The sequence below is a fragment of the Balearica regulorum genome, chromosome 6 (assembly GCF_011004875.1).
Source record: "Balearica regulorum gibbericeps isolate bBalReg1 chromosome 6, bBalReg1.pri, whole genome shotgun sequence".
Lineage (NCBI taxonomy): Eukaryota > Metazoa > Chordata > Aves > Gruiformes > Gruidae > Balearica > Balearica regulorum.
The window spans coordinates 7,580,251-7,598,290 of NC_046189.1; the positions used below are offsets into that span (position 1 = coordinate 7,580,251).

Sequence of the window (18,040 nt, forward strand, 5' to 3'; positions counted from 1 at the left end):
ATGATGTAATCCTGGAATTAATGACCCATCAAGTAGAAGTCCCTCTAGTGCCGGCATTTTAGTCTGACAAATAGCATCCTGTAAAAACTCTGGACGTTTTCTTGAATAAATCTAGCCAGAACATAGTTTGTATTGCCTAGATACAGTTGTTTGCCTGTAAAATGTACATCACTGGTTTGAAGATGTTTCTAAGGTATTCCTGGGACACTCTAAAAGAATTTAGAAATACAAGAAAACCAGCAGTGGCAGTAAGAATCATTACAGTAGTAAGGCTGACTATATTACATCAGAATGTTGATCTGGATTTATAAATCGCTGTATGTTTAAATCCTACCTGTACTAGAGGTTGCTTCATTTAGTGTAGGTATTGCTTTTAAATGATATGATGGGGGAAGGCTTTTTTTAGAAATGCCACTGAAAAGTTACACCATGATAAAATAATAATGAAGTCAGGCTCGTTACACTAAAACACAGAAATGCTGGTCAGTTCTCTATCTTCCCATGACAAATCTACTTTACAGTATAGCTAAAACACCTTATTTAACTCTGATTGGCTTCAGTGAGGGCTCACATTTAAGTGTTCTTTATGTTTGTTTTCCCCAGTCAGGAACAGAAACCCAAACAGTTTCTCATTTAAAGCAAGGGGATTTTTGATGACAGGGTGCTTTCCAGATCCCCTCATAAAATTAGTTTCTCTTCTGGACCTGAGGGAAAGGCTCATAATCTATTTACACAGTGTTTTCTCGGGGAGAGTAGTGAATGAGTGTGGGTAAAGAAAGGTTACTTCTTTAATGCAGAGTTAACATCAGATTTGGCCTGTATTTAACGTTTGTAACTTTTTATCTCAAAAGTCCATGTTTCCAATGTACTTACTTTCTACTGGTATTTTTTAACGCCCTTTCCTGTGTTACAGCCAGTCTGAAGCTGAACAGCAACCCCCTCTCCCCAAGACCCCTAACACTCTTAGAGAACCTAAAGAAGCTTTGAATACAGGATAAACTCACTGTGAGACATCTTAACCTTGTAGCAGATGTTGGTTTGTTTTGTGCATCTGCACTGACATTAGACAAATTGACTAAGATGTTTGTAAAATATTTTTGCAAGAGCAGTGTACTATAAATAAATAAAATTTATTTAGTCAAATTGCCTGATGGAGCATATTTACTGTGTGATGGAGGTTTTTTTTAAGTACAAAAATTTCTGATTTGTTATTTAGGCCTTCAGAAATTTTATGATGCTGTCTTCTGAGGTTATGACATAATAAACTTGGGGTTGTGTTCATTTGCTTTCTGATTTGGAGATTTTTAGGGTTTTTTATATACCAGCTTCTGACTATATTTCAAAGTCTAGATGTTTACCTGTTAAAATAAAATTGAAGAGAGGTTTCTAATATCCTGAATTTAGAGCTGAATCAGGGCTTTTTCAGGACTGTAGAAAAAATAGTTTTGTCCCCTAAAGACTGAGGGAGAGAAGGTTTTTGTAGCTGTTGTCCTGGACATTGATTCTTCCTTGCGGAGGGGCAGTGCCTGCGTTAAGAATGCACAGGGGAAAGGCAGAGAGGGGCTGTTTCGGCAGCGTGTGCTGGTTAAACTACTGGGTCCCCTCTTCTTCGGTGCAATCAACATAGACTATGGGTAGATGGCACCAGGAACCAGTGCTTTGCCTTTTTTTTCTTTATTGCTTTATGCTGGAAGCTGATGCATTCAGCTGAAACTTGAAGGAACTAATTTCCTTAAGACCTGTGATAAAATCAGATTGCTGATAATGCTGAATGGCTGCTTACCTGCTATTGTGACAAGACCATTCTTTCTACTTGCTGCCTATTGTTTTAAACTTAAATGGGAAACTTTCATCCTAGATGCTCTTATAGTACCTAGCACAATAGGATTCTGTTTTACACTACAAAACTGCTATACTATCTTTCCTTTTAGTCATAGATATCTAGTGTTGCATAAGTATCCAGTAGTCGAGAAAGGTGTAAAATGCCATGCTGTAACTATTCCCAAATTTTACCTTGTTTAAAGCTTTGTTTGGCAAGTAAAGCTGAGAGATTTCTTTGTATTTGAGAGAAGCAGGACAAGTAGAAGGTAGAAGCCAAATCTGTCTTTCTAGGCTGTATAACCTTGGGTGTGGTTACAAGGCAGAATAACCCAATTTTAAGTCCCTGATGGTGCCAAAAAGGATATAGTTCCCAGCCGTATGTTCGTGTCTTCTCCCCGGCAGGTTAGCACTGCTTCCCTGCCCATGCAGTCAGCTGGGTTGGTCCCTGATCCAGGTGAATATTTTTTTAGCAGGGTTCATTTTGATAAAACGGGTATTTTAGAAGCGTGCAAAAGACAGTTCCCTATTTGGAAAACATCTTGGTGTGGTTTTGGTTTTCTGTACCATAAGAAAGTGACGTGCAGGTTGCCAAACTACGTTTCTGTCTGTGCAAGGGTGACAGTATAAATGTTCAAGTGTACATAAATCTGTGCAGATGTGCTTAATCATCAGGCCCTCCATATCTTCAGCACCTGTTCAGTAAGGGGGTGAGGGGCTGTGACAGAAGGAAGTGGGGTTTTTTTAATTACCTTTGAAATTAGAAAACACACAATAGTTCTCTGTGATGCTATGTGCTCAGCATTGATTTCTACATATTTCTAATGTAAGAGCAAAAGTAGTCCAGATACTAGTTTGTTTTGGCTGACTCTGCAGATTAGAATCACTTTTGTTGTCCTTTGTATGGGATTTTCCTAACGGAAGTAACACAGTCCCTGGAGACCAAACCGTCTTTACAAGGTGTAAGACAAGCAAGGAAGTTTTGATTCAGGTGGTCACAGGTCTCTGATTCATAGCGGGGTTGGGTTTGGGGATTCCCCCCAGCAGTCTGTGGAAGTGATGTATGGTTGTTGACCTCATTGACTCCTTCAGCTTTAGGCACTGTAAACCAGCCATTTAGGTGACTTCTTAAAAAGATGCGTTTTCCAGAGGGTTACATTAATTTTCTCATTAGGCTAAAGTTTCCATTGTTGTTCCAATGAAAGTAGGCAAGAAGCATTAAATGATTTAAAGATTGTAACATTCACACTTGCAGAAATACCACTTAAGTTGCTTCTACCAACCTTCATCACCAAACAGTTAACTTAGAGACACCAGTGCAAATTATCCCTTATTTAACTTTCTCTTCTGGATGGCAAACTCTCTTCTAAAATTTTGTTACTGCATACCCTTTCACTTTCCTCGTAGCTTGTGAGCATGCTTGTTGCTGTGCTTTGTACACTGCAGTGGCAGGATAGAGATGTTAACGCTTGGTAGAATAGTAGAAGAATTTCTGTCTTGATTCTAGCCAAAGGCAAAACTCGCATAATTTAATCAGGGCAATATTTCTTCTAGAAGCATTAGTCCTAACTTGGCTTTCACACTGATTCTTGAGCAGTGCTGTAATCTGACTCGAAAGTCAAGTATCTCGAGTATGAGGTATTTACTGTGTTGCTGTCAAAGATGCTATAAACTTTGTGCTCTTACAAGAAATCGGTATTATACAAATGCTTCCTATGTAGAAATAGCTGTATTTGGCCCTAGATGTAAAAGTGAATAATAATAGTAAATTCTTTTCAAAGCCTGTTTCTGTGAAAGGGTGATTTCCTCTAATGTTACTGTTTTCTGCTTTTCTCTGTATGCATTAAAACCAATGACTTAGCTTTTTTTATTCTTACTGTATAGTTTCCTGTGAAATTATGGTTCTTTTTCATTTTCTTTGTAGGCAACAGAGATTTTGCTCCTGATGATCCACTAGAATTTAAGTCTCATCAGTGGTTTGGAGCCTCTGTGAGATCCAAAAATGATAAAATTCTGGTAGGTTTTTGATGCCCTTCAAATACCTCAGTATGGGATACTGTAGTGGAAAAAAATGTGAAAAAATCTGGGTAACTCGGAATTTAAACAAAATCCCGCTAATCAGTGTGACTTGTCTTTTTCAGAATTTATTGGCTAGCCTTTTTTATCCCTTTATAAACAAAGGTTGTAGCATTTTTGTCTGATTTTGAGGAAAGTAGTAGCATTAGTTTTCCTGAAGTTGGAATGTGTTATAAATTCTTGATGAACTTTTTACAACTGCTTCTTTAAGAAAATATTATTTCTAAAATTCTTGCGATAAACCAGCTGTTTCTAAAATTACAAACTGGTGATACTTCTGCCCCAGTGCTGATAGTATAGATCTTCTCTAATAACACATGGTTCATCTGCTCATTTTTTTTTTAGTTCCTGTTCTGTAGAAAATTGGAATTCCATTGTGTATTATTCTAGAACCGCAGCATTTTGAAGAGGAGTTTGTTTTCTCACTGCCATGTTTTCTTCCTTAGGCCTGTGCCCCACTGTACCACTGGAGGACTGAAACAAAACAAGAGAGAGAGCCTGTAGGAACTTGTTACCTGCGTGTGGGATCTAAATCTGTGGAATATGCACCCTGCAGGTCAAGTAAGTGTAGAACACTTTGTTGCTTTCCTGTTTGGAATTTCTCTTGTGTTTGTATTTTGAAGCGGGATGTTTTGCAGGTATTTTCCCCTTTCCATGTAGAACCTCATAGCAATTAGAAAAAAAAACCTAAGCTGGATCCAGACATCTGAATTCTCTTCCAGTTGATGTTCAGGATGCCGACCTTGCTTTCTCTACTGTTAGGCCAGAGGATAATCTTAGATCCAAATATCACTGGAGTTGAGGACTTCAGTCTTTCAAAGGACCACTTCTGTGGTCATCACTTGAGCAAAATTATGTAGCAAGTGCTTTTTCAAAGACCAACACTAGAATTTTCTGAAGCTTAATTATTGTTATTCAAGTAATTTAAAAAGAAAGCTCATTTTAGAAGATAGGGTTTTGCAACAATAGGTTCTGATTTCCATGTATGCATATATAAGTAGCGGCGCATTGTTTTAATTGTATTCATTGTTGAACATTTTGAGCCTTATTTTCCAAATGCTTTGCATCCATATCATCTATTTGAGTTTGCAGATTATTGCTTATAACCTTTTTTTTTTAAATACAGAATTCTAAAAGTTGAAAGTTCAAGCTAGGATTTTTTTTGTTTGTTTGCTGAAAATCATTGTTGAACAGCAGGAATGAAATCCAGTGTGGTCCAACATAAAGAGAAGTTAAATAAGCATATATTAAACTAAATCATGCTAGTTAAGTAGTCACACTACTAGATAAGGAGATCTCAACATTACTACTCTGGAGCTGTATAATCATAAGATTAACTCAGCCATAACAATTCTTGCTGGGATGAGTCTCAGTATGTAGAAATTTTTTTCAGCCAGGTATGTTTTTCTGTGTGGTTTTTTTTAAGCCAATACTTGAAACAACTTACGGTTATGTATATTTCAAATTTGTATTCCATACCAAAAGAAAAACTTATCCCCTATTTTCCAGATTATGTCCTGAATAAAAACTACAAATATTTTTCCCAAAAACTTTTGAATATTAAATACAAAGGAATGTGGAGTTGCTGTTTACTTTGACTGTGTTAGGCTAGAACATGTGTTAATGTTATATGTATGTTTGGCCAGCTGTCAAGTTGTTACAGCATTTGGTTGTGAGTTGTTGATAAAGTGAAAATATTGATTTAGGAGAAAAGGTTCCCAAGGTTCTAGCTAAGGAGTGCAAGGTTACTTAGGAAGATGCATGGGAAAGGATCCACAGAATCATCTGATCTATACTGGTAATACTTAATTTTTCTCTCTCTTTCTGTCCATTCTTTTTTTGCAGCAACTATCGATGCAGATGGACAGGGATTTTGTCAAGGTGGATTTAGTATTGACTTTACCAAGGTATGTGATTCTTTCTCAATTCCTGCCAGTTGGCAGCCAGTTGCAAGTTAACAACCGCCCTGATACAGACCACATACAAGCACAGCTATTATGAAACTAAATGTAAACTACCATTCCTGGGGAGACGAAAAATGGCAATCAAACGCATCCTTGTAAATAAACAAAAATAACTTCAAACCACTCTGGTATTATAAACCTGTTTCTCTCTACGTCTTCACAGCAGCATGCTTTCACCTCTTGTAGGAATCATGTCCTGAACAAATGATCTGCTTTTCCAGCCTCATGCCATAAACCTCTGCTGCAACTAGTCCTCAAGTGAAATAAACTGCAGTAGTCAGGTTTTTTGAGACCCTTATTTTGAAGGGATTGGTGTATAGCTAGAGTTACTTCTTGAGGAAGAATAACTTACTGCTAAAGGGAACTGGTAAACAATGTTCTTGTGAATTATATTTTGTTTTTCTCCTCAGCTAGCAGAAGTAGACCTTATGCTTTTTTTGCTGTCTGTCTTATGTTTCTTCTACTTTTATGTTCTCCCTGCCTTTTATAGTTGTTTTTTTTTTTTTAAGTTCACAATTACTTTTAAAATCCAAGCACAATATTGTACAGCTAAACTGTTTAGCATAGTCTGGACATGTTAAGACCACACATGTCCTGTTTGTGATGTGGCAAGTTCTTCACATGTTATGATTGGGTCATACCCCTTTGCTCTTTGCCTGAGGACACTCTTGGTTTTCCTCCAGAGCAAACTGTGCAAAGTGCGGTATAGGACTGTAAGTGGTTTGAGTAATTTTGCATGCACCCCTCAGGCTTACTGCGCAGACTCTAGCCTCAGTTAAAACCAACCTTGGGCTCTAATCCAAAACCCTAGCTGAGTGGGCAAGCCTGGGTATAAGGTATCTCCAAATCTCTGACCTAGATTTTTGAGTGGGGAATATGGGAGTTTTTAAGATTAAAACCTGAATAAGTGGCTTAATTAGGCAGCAAAGCCTATGGCCCAATTCAGTACTTATGGAGCAAATTCCCAGCACTGGGATAGCTTATGTGGTTAAAGTTTCACATAACACAGTTTGTGGGTTGCAGTTCTACCAGGAATATGGAGTGGGAGAATTTCATCACAGCTTTTTTGAATTAAACTTTTCTAAAGATAAGTTACAGAAAGTGGCAGGGGCAGAAGATGAAACTAGTTTTGTGTACTGACCTAAAAACATGTTATGATTGCCTTGTAGCAGTCTTAAAGTTTTCTCCCGATTGTATTTCTGTTGTCTTAAATTTATGTGGATAGAAGAGTCTGTTACAATAAAAGCAGAATTCTGCCAGGAATTTTAAATGGGTGACATAGAGAAGCAAGTCATGGAAGTCATATTGTTTGTTGCATTTTGAGATGCATTTTTAATTAATAATTTCTTTAAACAATAAAATGTATTGGGGTCAGTGAAGCACAGTGATATACACGCAAGGAATTACTTCCCATAAACATAGGACATGTTGTCTTTAGATATGCTTAATGGTTTTTTTTCTTACTCTTTTTTTTTTTTTTTTCTTCTTCTTCCCTTCTTCCTCCCAGGGAGACAGAGTGCTACTTGGAGGACCTGGAAGTTTTTATTGGCAAGGTGAGATATATCATTTAAGTCACAGAGAAGTTGACCTCTCTGATTTTTTCTCTTTACCCTCTTAGTCATTTGTATACATACTCCTCCAACCACTGTCAAAGTCTTCATCAGTAAGAAAACAAATAGAAATAATTTTTATTCAGGAAATATTTTGAAGGATGAAGAATCAAGTCAACCACAAATTAAAGCTGAAGTAATAATTGTGTAGATGTGTCTTTTGTCTTTTAAATAACTCTATGATTGTTTTAAAGGCATTTTCCCAGGAATGTGGAATTTATTTCCACCAGCAGATAAGTTTCCTTTAGGATTTACATTTTATAATTGAAAATTTACATTTTATAATTTCTGACATACGTACGAAGCATGTATTTTCAATGAGAAATGTACCCTGCAAAGAGAACTATCACTGTTTTCCTTTGATGGCAAAGATGGTTTGTATTTGTTTATATTGATTTGTTTGTGCCATGGTGCACATTTTTCCTCTAACCACACTGTTTACACAGAACATTTCCTACATATTTACTAATGTGGGCTTCAGTCAGTATTTGTTTGCAGGATCATTCGGCGTTTAGCTATAGCTCTCTGTTCAAAAGATGGTGCTGTTACAATCAAGACATAGCTGCCAAACTGTTGCCTGTTTTTTAATGTAAATACCAATGTTTATGAAAGATTTTGTACCTCACTGCAGCCTATACGTAGATGCAGCAGCACAGGAGGCTTCCTTCCAGTCCTATGTTTTAAATTCTTAACAAAATGGAATGATAGAAATGAAACTGCAGATACAGAACAATATAGATTATGTTTGAATGTTCATTTTATTGCTTTTTGGCAAAAGTGATAGCTCATCTGCTGAAACCACCTTATTCTTGCCTACTACTACAAAAAAACCCCTCAACTTTGAATAGAAGGCAATAGTAAACTTCTAAAAACGAGAGTTTTTCACTCCAAATTTTTATTCCACATTCTGAGACGCTGGAGGAGTAGTTTTCCCTATACTTTATACACATATGAATATGTATGTGAAGTAAGTGATCTTCTGAAGAAAACTTTTTTGTGATTTAAGATTTAATTAAAAGCTCAATGTAATGAAGTCACCACCTAGTGGCTAGTGAAGTGAAAACAGGGAAGGCGGTAATACACTGTGCTCATCTTAGTAGCTTCTTATCTGCCATGTTAAGCTCTCATGTGAAGGTATATAGACAAAGAATGACGACTCAGTTCTGCAATTCCGTAAGCTTATGCTTACTGTTACCTAACTGAGCAGTCCCATTTAAATCCTGGCTTATGTAGGAGTGGCTTCTATTTGGAGTGAGAACTCTGTGTGCTTTTGATGAAATATGTGCATAAATCTTTGAAGTAGGATCCAAAGTTTCACTTACCTCCTATCTATGGCTGCTGCTGTTGGCTATGCTCTGGTCAGCATCGTGGAACAGTTGTTGCTTTAGAAGCAAGCATTCTGTAATCAGTTGCTTATTGAATGAGTGCACACACGTTTTTCTGTGGTTTTTAAGTTGTTTTCTTTCTCTTTAGGCCAACTTATTTCTGATCGAGTGACAGAGATTGTGGCTAAGTATGACTCCAGAGTCTACAGTACAAAGTATGATGACCAGTTAGCAACCAGACCTGCCAGTGCTGCTTTTGATGACAGCTACTTGGGTGCGTAGTTTGAAAAGGAAGAAAACGTAGTTGTACTTGAAAAACTCCCCTGTGCTACTCGTATTTAAGTCTACATCACGCTATTATTAATTCAACATGGAATCATAGAATGGTTTGGGTTGGAAGGGACCTTAAAGATCATCTAGTTCCAACCCCCCTGCCATGGGCAGGGACACCCTCCACTAGCCCGCGTTGCCCAAAGCCCCATCCAACCTGGTCTTAAACACTTCCAGGGATGGGGCCTCCACAACCTCTCTGGGCAACCTGTTCCAGTACCTCACCGCTCTAACAGTAGAGTAGAGAATTTCTTTCTAACATCTAATCTAAATCGACCCTCCTTCAGCTTAAACCCATTCCCCCTTGTCCTGTCACTACACTCTTTACACATTTGACAGATAACTGAAGAGCTACATACTGAAAATACAGTAATTTATGTATGATGGAAGCTTAGATATCTTGCCATAGACTTGATTCAAAAAGCACCTGATGACAAAATAAATGGAAATATTTCCATGAATTTTTTGTGGTTTGTGATGCAGGCTGAATATCAGAATGGCAGAGGTATGATTTTTACATGAGAAGTTAGTCATATACCTTTTTTTTTTTTTAAAGCACCTGTTCCTAAATACTAAAGCAAAATAAAAATGTGAAAGAATCACGTTTGGGAAGAAAACTAATGAAGAGAGACCCTCAGAGGAATGGGAAATCCTAATTTACCTTTGGATATGTTTAACTGAGTTTAGAAAAAAGCAAGGATAGACCAGGACAATGATAATTTTAAAACTTTCATCTTCTGATCTCAAATTTATGGATGCTGATGAATTACAGTTTACTCATGTAGCTGTTCATAGTCCAAGCTACTTAGAGGCAATATTTATTCCATTCTATTTTAAGATGAAGTGAGAGGACTGTGCACAGAGACCTATGAAGAGTATAAGGATAGATGAAAGGTTTAATAAGGTTTTTAAAGTGATTTATTAATTTTGTTAATCAGGTTATTCAGTGGCTGTTGGAGACTTCAATGGTGATGGCATAGAAGGTAAGACCGTTGCTTCAGTAAAAAAATCATGTTAATATGCTGGGCAGGTCTTTTAATCAAATTGTATAGAACAAATGATAAAGTACACAGGTAAATGTATAAAGCACTAGGAATAAGCTACTGTCTTCAAGCAAAGTCATTGTACTTTGGGACCTGAATGTTACCTGGGTGTCTTCCTTTATGTTTCAGACTTTGTATCAGGAGTCCCAAGAGCAGCAAGAACTCTGGGCATGGTAGGAAATCTGAAACGTTAAACTTGACAATAAATTAAAAAAAAGATTAATATTGTTGGTGTGCTGCAATGTGTGTTTTTTCATGTGCAGGTGTCTATTTACAATGGGAAAAACATGTCTTCCATGTACAACTTCACTGGAGAGCAGGTATGTAGCTTTATTCAGTGTCGTGGGTGACCGGGAGGCTGCTCTTATAGAAAGATGATGTGTTGGGACAGTGTTTAGGGTACCAGAACATATAAATTCTGTAGGTTATTAGCTTCTGTGCCAAAGAAAAATTTTATAAAGTCTGTAGGAATCCTAAAAATATACGTTCTGTAAGTTTCCCATTCTGTAGTACTACTTAGAAAACCAATCTTATTTAAATGAAGGAGATGGTGCCTCTTTTGAGAATTGGGAAAGAGGATTGGATCCTGAAAGGGAGAGTGGGGAAGGTAACTGATCAGTTCACTTTCTAACAGAGCAAGAAAGAGAAAGGAAAATATAAAGGCAAGGAGACAAAAAACTTTGTAGTATATATTATCATCTCCCTAACATCTTTTCTCTACAGCTTTGTATACGCTTGTTTGTGTGTTTATATCACTACAACTCACAAGTTTGGTTTGAATTTTGTTTTCCAGATGGCTGCCTATTTTGGCTATTCGGTGGCTGCCACAGATATCAATGGGGACAAGTGAGTGCCCTCTTCTCCCCACTGCCACCCAACTTGTTTCTGGAAAGAAAAAAAGAAGCTTTTATTAAAAAGTCTTTTCTACAATATAAATTTCTGTCTTCAATGCTGGTTTAACATGCATTTGCACAACACAATTTCTCGTTAGCACTCAACAGTTGTTTTAACAACTGTAGATTTGTTTTTGTATTTATTTACATAAATACGTGTGTACTCGCATGCTTTAAATGCACTAAATTCTGGTATATTTGTGCTTACTTCGTCAGATATTTGTCTTTGCAACTTAAAAATAGGTAACTTTCATCTTAATATTGACTTCAGTGCTGAGTTCTACTAACAGATATTTAAGAGAATGAAACTGAATTTTCATGTTACTGAAGAACCTTGTCCTTCTTTGGTCCAGTTATACAGATTTGTTTATTGGAGCCCCTCTTTTTATGGATCGAGGTTCTGATGGGAAACTTCAAGAGGTTGGCCAAGTTTCCATTTGCCTTCAACGAGCCTCTGGAGGGTTTCAGATCACAAAGCTGAATGGTTTTGAGATATTTGCAAGATTCAGCAGTTCTATTGCACCTCTGGGGGATCTAGATCAGGATGGCTTCAATGGTAGGACATAATTTATTGATCGCTATTTTCGGTTCCTAGATGAAATCTAGACAGCATACTGAATGTGGATTCTGCACACAAACATTAGGCATTCTAACCATGACTGAATGTTGGACACTAAGGTCTAGACTCCTTTCGATGCTTGTATGCTACTCCCAAGAATGCTAATAGGAGTTACATGTATGCATCGAGCAGAGACTATACCGTTTAAACTACAGCATGGATTATTTTAGCTGTTAGACTGATAGTTTATTACTTTCTAAGTGATAAGTACAGGAGAAATTTCAATTAAATATCTACCTCTCCACTGTCACTTGTTAGGACATCTTCAATATAATTTTCCTGTTTCCATTGCTTAAAGCCAATTTTCCTCTCCAGAAACACAGTGATGACTGAAAAGAAGGTTTTGTTTCAGAGAGCTGGTTAAAAATCTTCTGATAGAAGAGACTTGCCTGAGAAAAGTCTAGAGATTTTTTTTTTAATTTCAAAATGGAAGTGTCTGGTGAAAATATTCCATAACAACTGCAGCCATCTGTACCAAGAGCTGAGTGTCTTGAAGCAAGTATATGGATGAGAAGTCTGGGTCTGATACAACTGAAGCTGCGGACTCTCAAAGCCTTTGCCAGTACTTCTTGTTACTTTCATTTAAGAATGGAGAGCAATGAAACAGAAAAGAATCATAGTTTTGGGATGGAGACTTCCACGAATCCTAGGGAGAATACTGTTTTGCAAGTTGTACTCCAATGTTTCGTAAAGAGTGATAGGAATTTGAGTTTGGCACAAAGATGCTTTTTTTTTTTTTTTCCTATTCTGCTTGCAAGCTAAGTATTTTCTGAAAGATCAGAAACTATAATAGGCTAATACTTAAAATTTCCAGGTAGCTCTAATTTATTTTTTTTAATGAAATCATAAAATCATAGAATAGTTTGGGTTGGAAGAGAACTTTTCAGTTGCTAATAGTATACAGAATTAGTGTGAAGATGCAATATCCCTGCAGCTATTTACAGAAGACATTGGAAAGGTTACAGCTGATAGCCAAAAGTCCATTCATTTGATGAGATTATCCAAAAAATGTTTTGATTCCATCACATTGTAATCTGAAATGCACTGTAGGTGAGAAAATCATAGCAAAAGCTGCGTGTTTTTAATTGCTTTGCCATTATTTAGTCTGTTTTTTTAGACTTTTCTTTTTCCTGCTGTGTTTCATTATGGAAGTGTTAATTAAAATGCTTTCCATCACAGTATGATGCAAGATTGGAACTCCTAGTGTTTTCATAAAGTTTGTAAAGATGAGTCAAAAATACAAAATGGTAAACTTTTGAGTCCTTGTTCTTTTCATGAAACTTTCTCAAATTTAAGGAAAGAGGAGGGAATAATGTAATTATTCTGTATGGTGTTTAAACGTTTTCATGTTTGGTCTTTGAACTGACTGTGGAAATGTTGCATTTAGATTATATGTATATTTCTAAAGTTATCCTTACAGATAGTCCAATTAGCATTTTGTTTATTACTGGTTATTAGTCACTGATAACGAGTATTCCCACATTTATTAAGCTTTAATTATGCTTTATTTTTAAGCATAATTGCACTCACTGAGAGTTCTCCATAAAACATACTGCCAAGCCATGATAAGGATAGAATGGAACTTTATATTTACCATTGCTTTAGGCTGATTTAAAATTTCCAGAATTATTAAAATGTCACACCCTTTGGAGGAACATGAGTGTGTTAAGGAAATGGGCAGATAGTCCCACTTAGTTTTGTGATTAGGTGCCAACAGTGACTAATTCTGCGTGTTTAATACTCTCAGAAGCATCTCAAATCCATATGTTTTGGCTGTAAGGCAGCTGGTGAAGTGCAGAAGTGTTTGCAGAACTATTCCTTTCCCTCCTCCCCCCATACAAGTCTGATACATGTTCTTGCTGAACATTTATACTTTCTAGAAAATACAGCATCCACTTTTTTAAAAAAAAAAAAAAAAAGGATGAGCATCTTAAATGCTGGTTGTGTTTCTTCCCTACTGACACACATTGAAGCTGAAACATCAGAAATTATGGATCAATGTAAGCACAAATATGTTTTCCTGGTCCATGTCTGGGGATGTTGACAATTGTTCTTTTGGTTTACAGATATTGCAGTTGCCGCACCATACGGCGGAGAGGACAAGAGAGGACTTGTCTATATCTACAATGGAAGAGCAAATGGTTTGAATGCAGCCCCATCTCAAATTCTCGAAGGACAGTGGGCTGCTCGCACTATGCCACCCAGTTTTGGGTACTCGCTGAAAGGAGCCACAGATGTGGACAAAAATGGATATCCAGGTCCTTTGCTCTAAATGTCACTTTAAATAACTTAATAGTACCCCACCTCTGACTAACAGCATATTTAAAAAAGTAACTTGTAACGTGTAATATTTTTCCTTTCTTCCTAGACTTGATTGTTGGAGCGTTTGGTGTTGACACAGCTGTTTTGTATAGGTAAGTACCTCCCTCTACACTCTTACATAAGTGCAGCCAGAATGAAAGCGCGGAGGTATTCCTAAGTTACAAAGGAAAGCAGGATCAGGAAAGTTTGAAATTCTGCCATTCTGCCTTCCAAACTGCTGGAGGTAAAAAAAAAAAAAAAAGTTATATTGCTGTTTTCACTGAGTAAATCTACAGTCTGCTATCTATTATTTATCTTTCTTAATAATCTATAGTTAAGACAAACCATAAACCTCTTCAAGGCTTTCTGAGTGACAGTTTTCTAGATTCTGACACATACAGGGTGCTGCTAGCTATTACACTGTAATCCTGATATTCTCATCCAGCCTTGCTCATGTTGGGAAAATACCTTATTTATCTGTGCTAGCAATAGCTAGGACTTCCTCTTAACACAATTGTCCATGTTCTGACTCTTATGGCAATAAAAGGGCACAGAAAAGCTTCCTGCTTTTCCCTAATCTACTCCGTGATTATTTGTTATTCTTGCAGTTTTACTAAATATTGTCTAAGTGTGTATTTCACAGTTGATGGGGAGGGAGGGTGTTATCTAATATGGTGTTGAATGTTGTTTAAGAGGATGTTTTCTTTGCAGGGCTAGACCAGTTATTAGAGTAAATGCTGCCCTGGAAGTTAATCCAACCATTCTAAATCCAGAAAACAAAGCCTGTTCGCTGTCAGATGTAAAGGTTTCTTGGTAAGCAGAGTATCTTTGTTTTCCTTTGCAGAGGAGGGACTTTAATGGTCTTCATTTTCATAAGTTTTTAATTTTGAATGGATTCATGAGGTCTAGTCAGCTAATTAAAAAAGGCAAACACACAGAATTTTCTGAAAGAGCAGACAATACAAAATAAGAACTCTTTGACAACAGTGGGAGAAGCAACATTGTAGTCAATAGATGCTAGACTGACTCCTAAGTTACATCCTACCTGTGGAGATTGCCAGTAGTCTGTGTTGAATAGAGTAATATCTTCCCAAGATGGTAACAGAAAACACAGCTTGTGCAATGCTTTTACCCATTAACTTACTTTTTAGGTGAAAAACAGAGTGAGCCTACGGAAGACACTTCGGAAGTGATCTGCTTTGCAAACTGGTTTTGGTTCTTGTTCCTGGACTATTATCCAAACCTGCTTCTCCTTTCTAGTCCTAACTTCCTTTTCAACTCAGTATGCCAGTTCCTTTTAGCTTTAAAAATAAATGAGCCACATTTGATTTCAGGAATAAACACTCTGCTTCACAGGTGACTATTTCTACATGAATTAAAACTCCAAATATCTGCATTGCTGTCTACTTTTAGGTTATAGTTTCTCTCCCACCAGCAGAAAATAGCTTTTGGGAGTGAGGTAGAGTCTCAAAAAGGAATGCCTTTGAACTGAGAAAAAACAGTAAAGAATTTTAGAAGAAAATGAGAGAAAAAAGTATGTGAAATTAATCTTTTCTTTTCCTCCAAAACAGCTTCAAAGTAAAGTTCTGCTTAAAAGCGGACGGCAAAGGAAAGCTCCCTAATTCACTCAGTAAGTTCTGCTAGTTTAAAAACTTTAGAAGTCTTTTCATATTGTTTGCAGACGTGAGCGCTAGACATCGTTCTTTTTCATTATTGAAACAGTTGGCTATCCCATTACAGCACAATCATACCAGTTCAGTAACCACATACATCTTATATGACTGTCTCCGGCAGGTTTTTTGCTGAAGTTGTGTTGAAGTCAGTGGGATATGAGCATACTTGGGACTTTAGGCATATGTTTCACCACTTGGTGGAACTAGTCTTGGAAAGTCCTTTGTATTTTACAGAACTGAGATTGACTGTCATTCAGGGAAGTTTTAGACAAGAATATTAAAGTATGTGCATTGTCAGGCCTGAAAAATATAGACAAGCCACAGGGGATTTCTCACTTTTCTGTTGAAATCACGAACTTTTGATTGGTATCACTGATTTTGGAATCAGATTCTCTGCATCAGAATCAGGAAGAGATTGTTTCAAATAATCAAATTGTTTGCTAAGTTGTCCCTAAGATTTCGTAGTATGGCAGACAGCCGGCTACCATCAGGTTTTGTCTACTCATGATAAAAGCTTTTCCTTGTTTTCTGTATGGCATGTATAGAGGTGGTATGATCTGGGAAGATTCATATACATAGCTGTTAGATATTTTAAATTTCATCATCTATTTCAAATATGGGAAGTAATTAGATCAGCAGTGCAGTTAAATAATTATGTGCAAGATTGCTTTAAAATTTTCTGGGGGGGGGGGAAATTAACTTTTGTTCTTGCAATTCTATAGCAATTAAATATTAAAAATGTATCAGTGCTCTTATATGTTCCTAGTTTTTAAGGAAAAAGCAGAGTCTAGTTTAGGACAACAACTGTCCTTGTTAGTTACTGTATTGAGAACTAATGTAGTAACAGATTTTATATTGAAAGAACTGGAAGTTTTAAAAGTTCCAAGTACTAGATATTCATTGTAGCTGAAATCAGCTCTTATCCCCATTTGTGATGGGAATCTGCACGTTGTGTAATTGAATGAAATATCCCTAACCTAAATGCTTTGGATTGGGTAGATTTCCAAGTGGAGCTGCTGTTGGATAAACTTAAGCAGAAAGGAGCTATAAGGAGAGCTCTCTTTCTCCATAGCAAACAGCCTAGTCACTCTAAGAACATGACTATTACAAAGGGAGGCAAAATGAATTGTGAAGAACTTGATGCCTTTTTGAGGGTAAGTACCCATTTATGTTTTAGGCCAATAATTTTTGGTGCATGATCTGTTAAAAGTTCCCCGTGTTAAGTGTTTGGGGTTTTTTTTTTTTAAAAAAAAAAAAAGAAATGCTAGAGAAACTTCCTGCCCAATGGATAAACTTAAAATTAGTAAAACCATGTGTCTGTCCTTGCGTTATCACTGCTGTCAGAGGATGAACGATGCATATGATGGTGACTGAGGTCCTGGTCATTAAATAGATTGGAAATTAAATTCTGAACTTTGTTATGGACTTCTTGGACAAGTCATCTAGGCACAAAATAAGTTACAATTTCCAAAGAACATGAAAGTCAATAAGCAGAGGTTGTGCTTCTACTTTGGAGGTAAAAGAATAAAGAAAAATATCCATCTGCAACTAAAAAGGAAAGATCAGCAAATAACTGGAGACAGATGTTGAAATATTAAGTTCGCTTTTTCTTAGCCTTTTTGTTTAAGTCCCCACAAATGTAGACAGATGCTAACAATTAAAGAGTGTAACCCAGAAGAAGAAACACTGGCTGAAATAAGGAAAGACATATGAAAGTTAGATGCAGCTCAGATTTGTCTCCGACTACTTACAAATCAAACATAAACAGTACTTACTCCTCTCTCAAAAAAACCCCCAAGAAAACCCACAAAAACAATAAAAATGATTAAGGATTCATGGAGGATAGGCAATGCCTTTTTTTGACTGGGATATATATGAAAATAGACATCCCAGATCTCAGTGTTACTACAGCTTTAACACTTTTCCACCCGACATTCTCATAAAGTAATGACAGATGACCTATATGAAATTACCTTAAATTGGATGCAAACCCAGTTGAAAACTGTAAGTTATCAATAGGTTTGTGCTCATAGAAGATAGCTGCTGAAGGAAGATCCTGCAATGAGCTGTTCTAGACTAAGTAATTTTCATTATTCTCAGAAATGAGAATAACGAAGCAGAGTTCATGCTGATAAAATCTGTGGCTAATGTAATGGTTTGTAAGTACTCTGGAAGGCAGGATCAACATTTGATAGACAGAAATGAACAATATGAAAGTCAGTGACTCCAAGTGCAAAGTAATAATTTCAAGAAGGAAAAATCACAAATCCAAAGATGATTATCTATGAGGGATCTTAGAATCATACTGAGTATTGTCTGACAGGAAAGAGTGGAATTGTATAGCCCTCTAGGCTCCTTGCTATTATACTTCTATGACTTAATACTCCT

At 36.7% G+C, this 18,040-nt stretch overlaps 1 protein-coding gene across 2 annotated transcripts in view; it reads left to right on the plus strand.

Annotated features, from left to right (window-relative positions):
• ITGAV (integrin subunit alpha V) overlaps positions 1 to 18,040 on the plus strand; it is a 52,282-nt gene that overhangs the window by 13,437 nt on the left and 20,805 nt on the right. For both annotated transcript variants that reach the window (XM_075756126.1, XM_075756125.1), the window contains exons 3-17: positions 3,743 to 3,834; positions 4,341 to 4,455; positions 5,740 to 5,801; positions 7,366 to 7,411; positions 8,942 to 9,067; positions 10,062 to 10,106; positions 10,296 to 10,339; positions 10,430 to 10,486; positions 10,960 to 11,012; positions 11,413 to 11,615; positions 13,745 to 13,936; positions 14,047 to 14,092; positions 14,691 to 14,792; positions 15,551 to 15,609; positions 16,652 to 16,806. In XM_075756126.1, the coding sequence (XP_075612241.1) occupies positions 3,743 to 3,834; positions 4,341 to 4,455; positions 5,740 to 5,801; positions 7,366 to 7,411; positions 8,942 to 9,067; positions 10,062 to 10,106; positions 10,296 to 10,339; positions 10,430 to 10,486; positions 10,960 to 11,012; positions 11,413 to 11,615; positions 13,745 to 13,936; positions 14,047 to 14,092; positions 14,691 to 14,792; positions 15,551 to 15,609; positions 16,652 to 16,806 (1,397 nt within the window). The remainder of the gene's footprint in view (positions 1 to 3,742; positions 3,835 to 4,340; positions 4,456 to 5,739; positions 5,802 to 7,365; positions 7,412 to 8,941; positions 9,068 to 10,061; positions 10,107 to 10,295; positions 10,340 to 10,429; positions 10,487 to 10,959; positions 11,013 to 11,412; positions 11,616 to 13,744; positions 13,937 to 14,046; positions 14,093 to 14,690; positions 14,793 to 15,550; positions 15,610 to 16,651; positions 16,807 to 18,040) is intronic.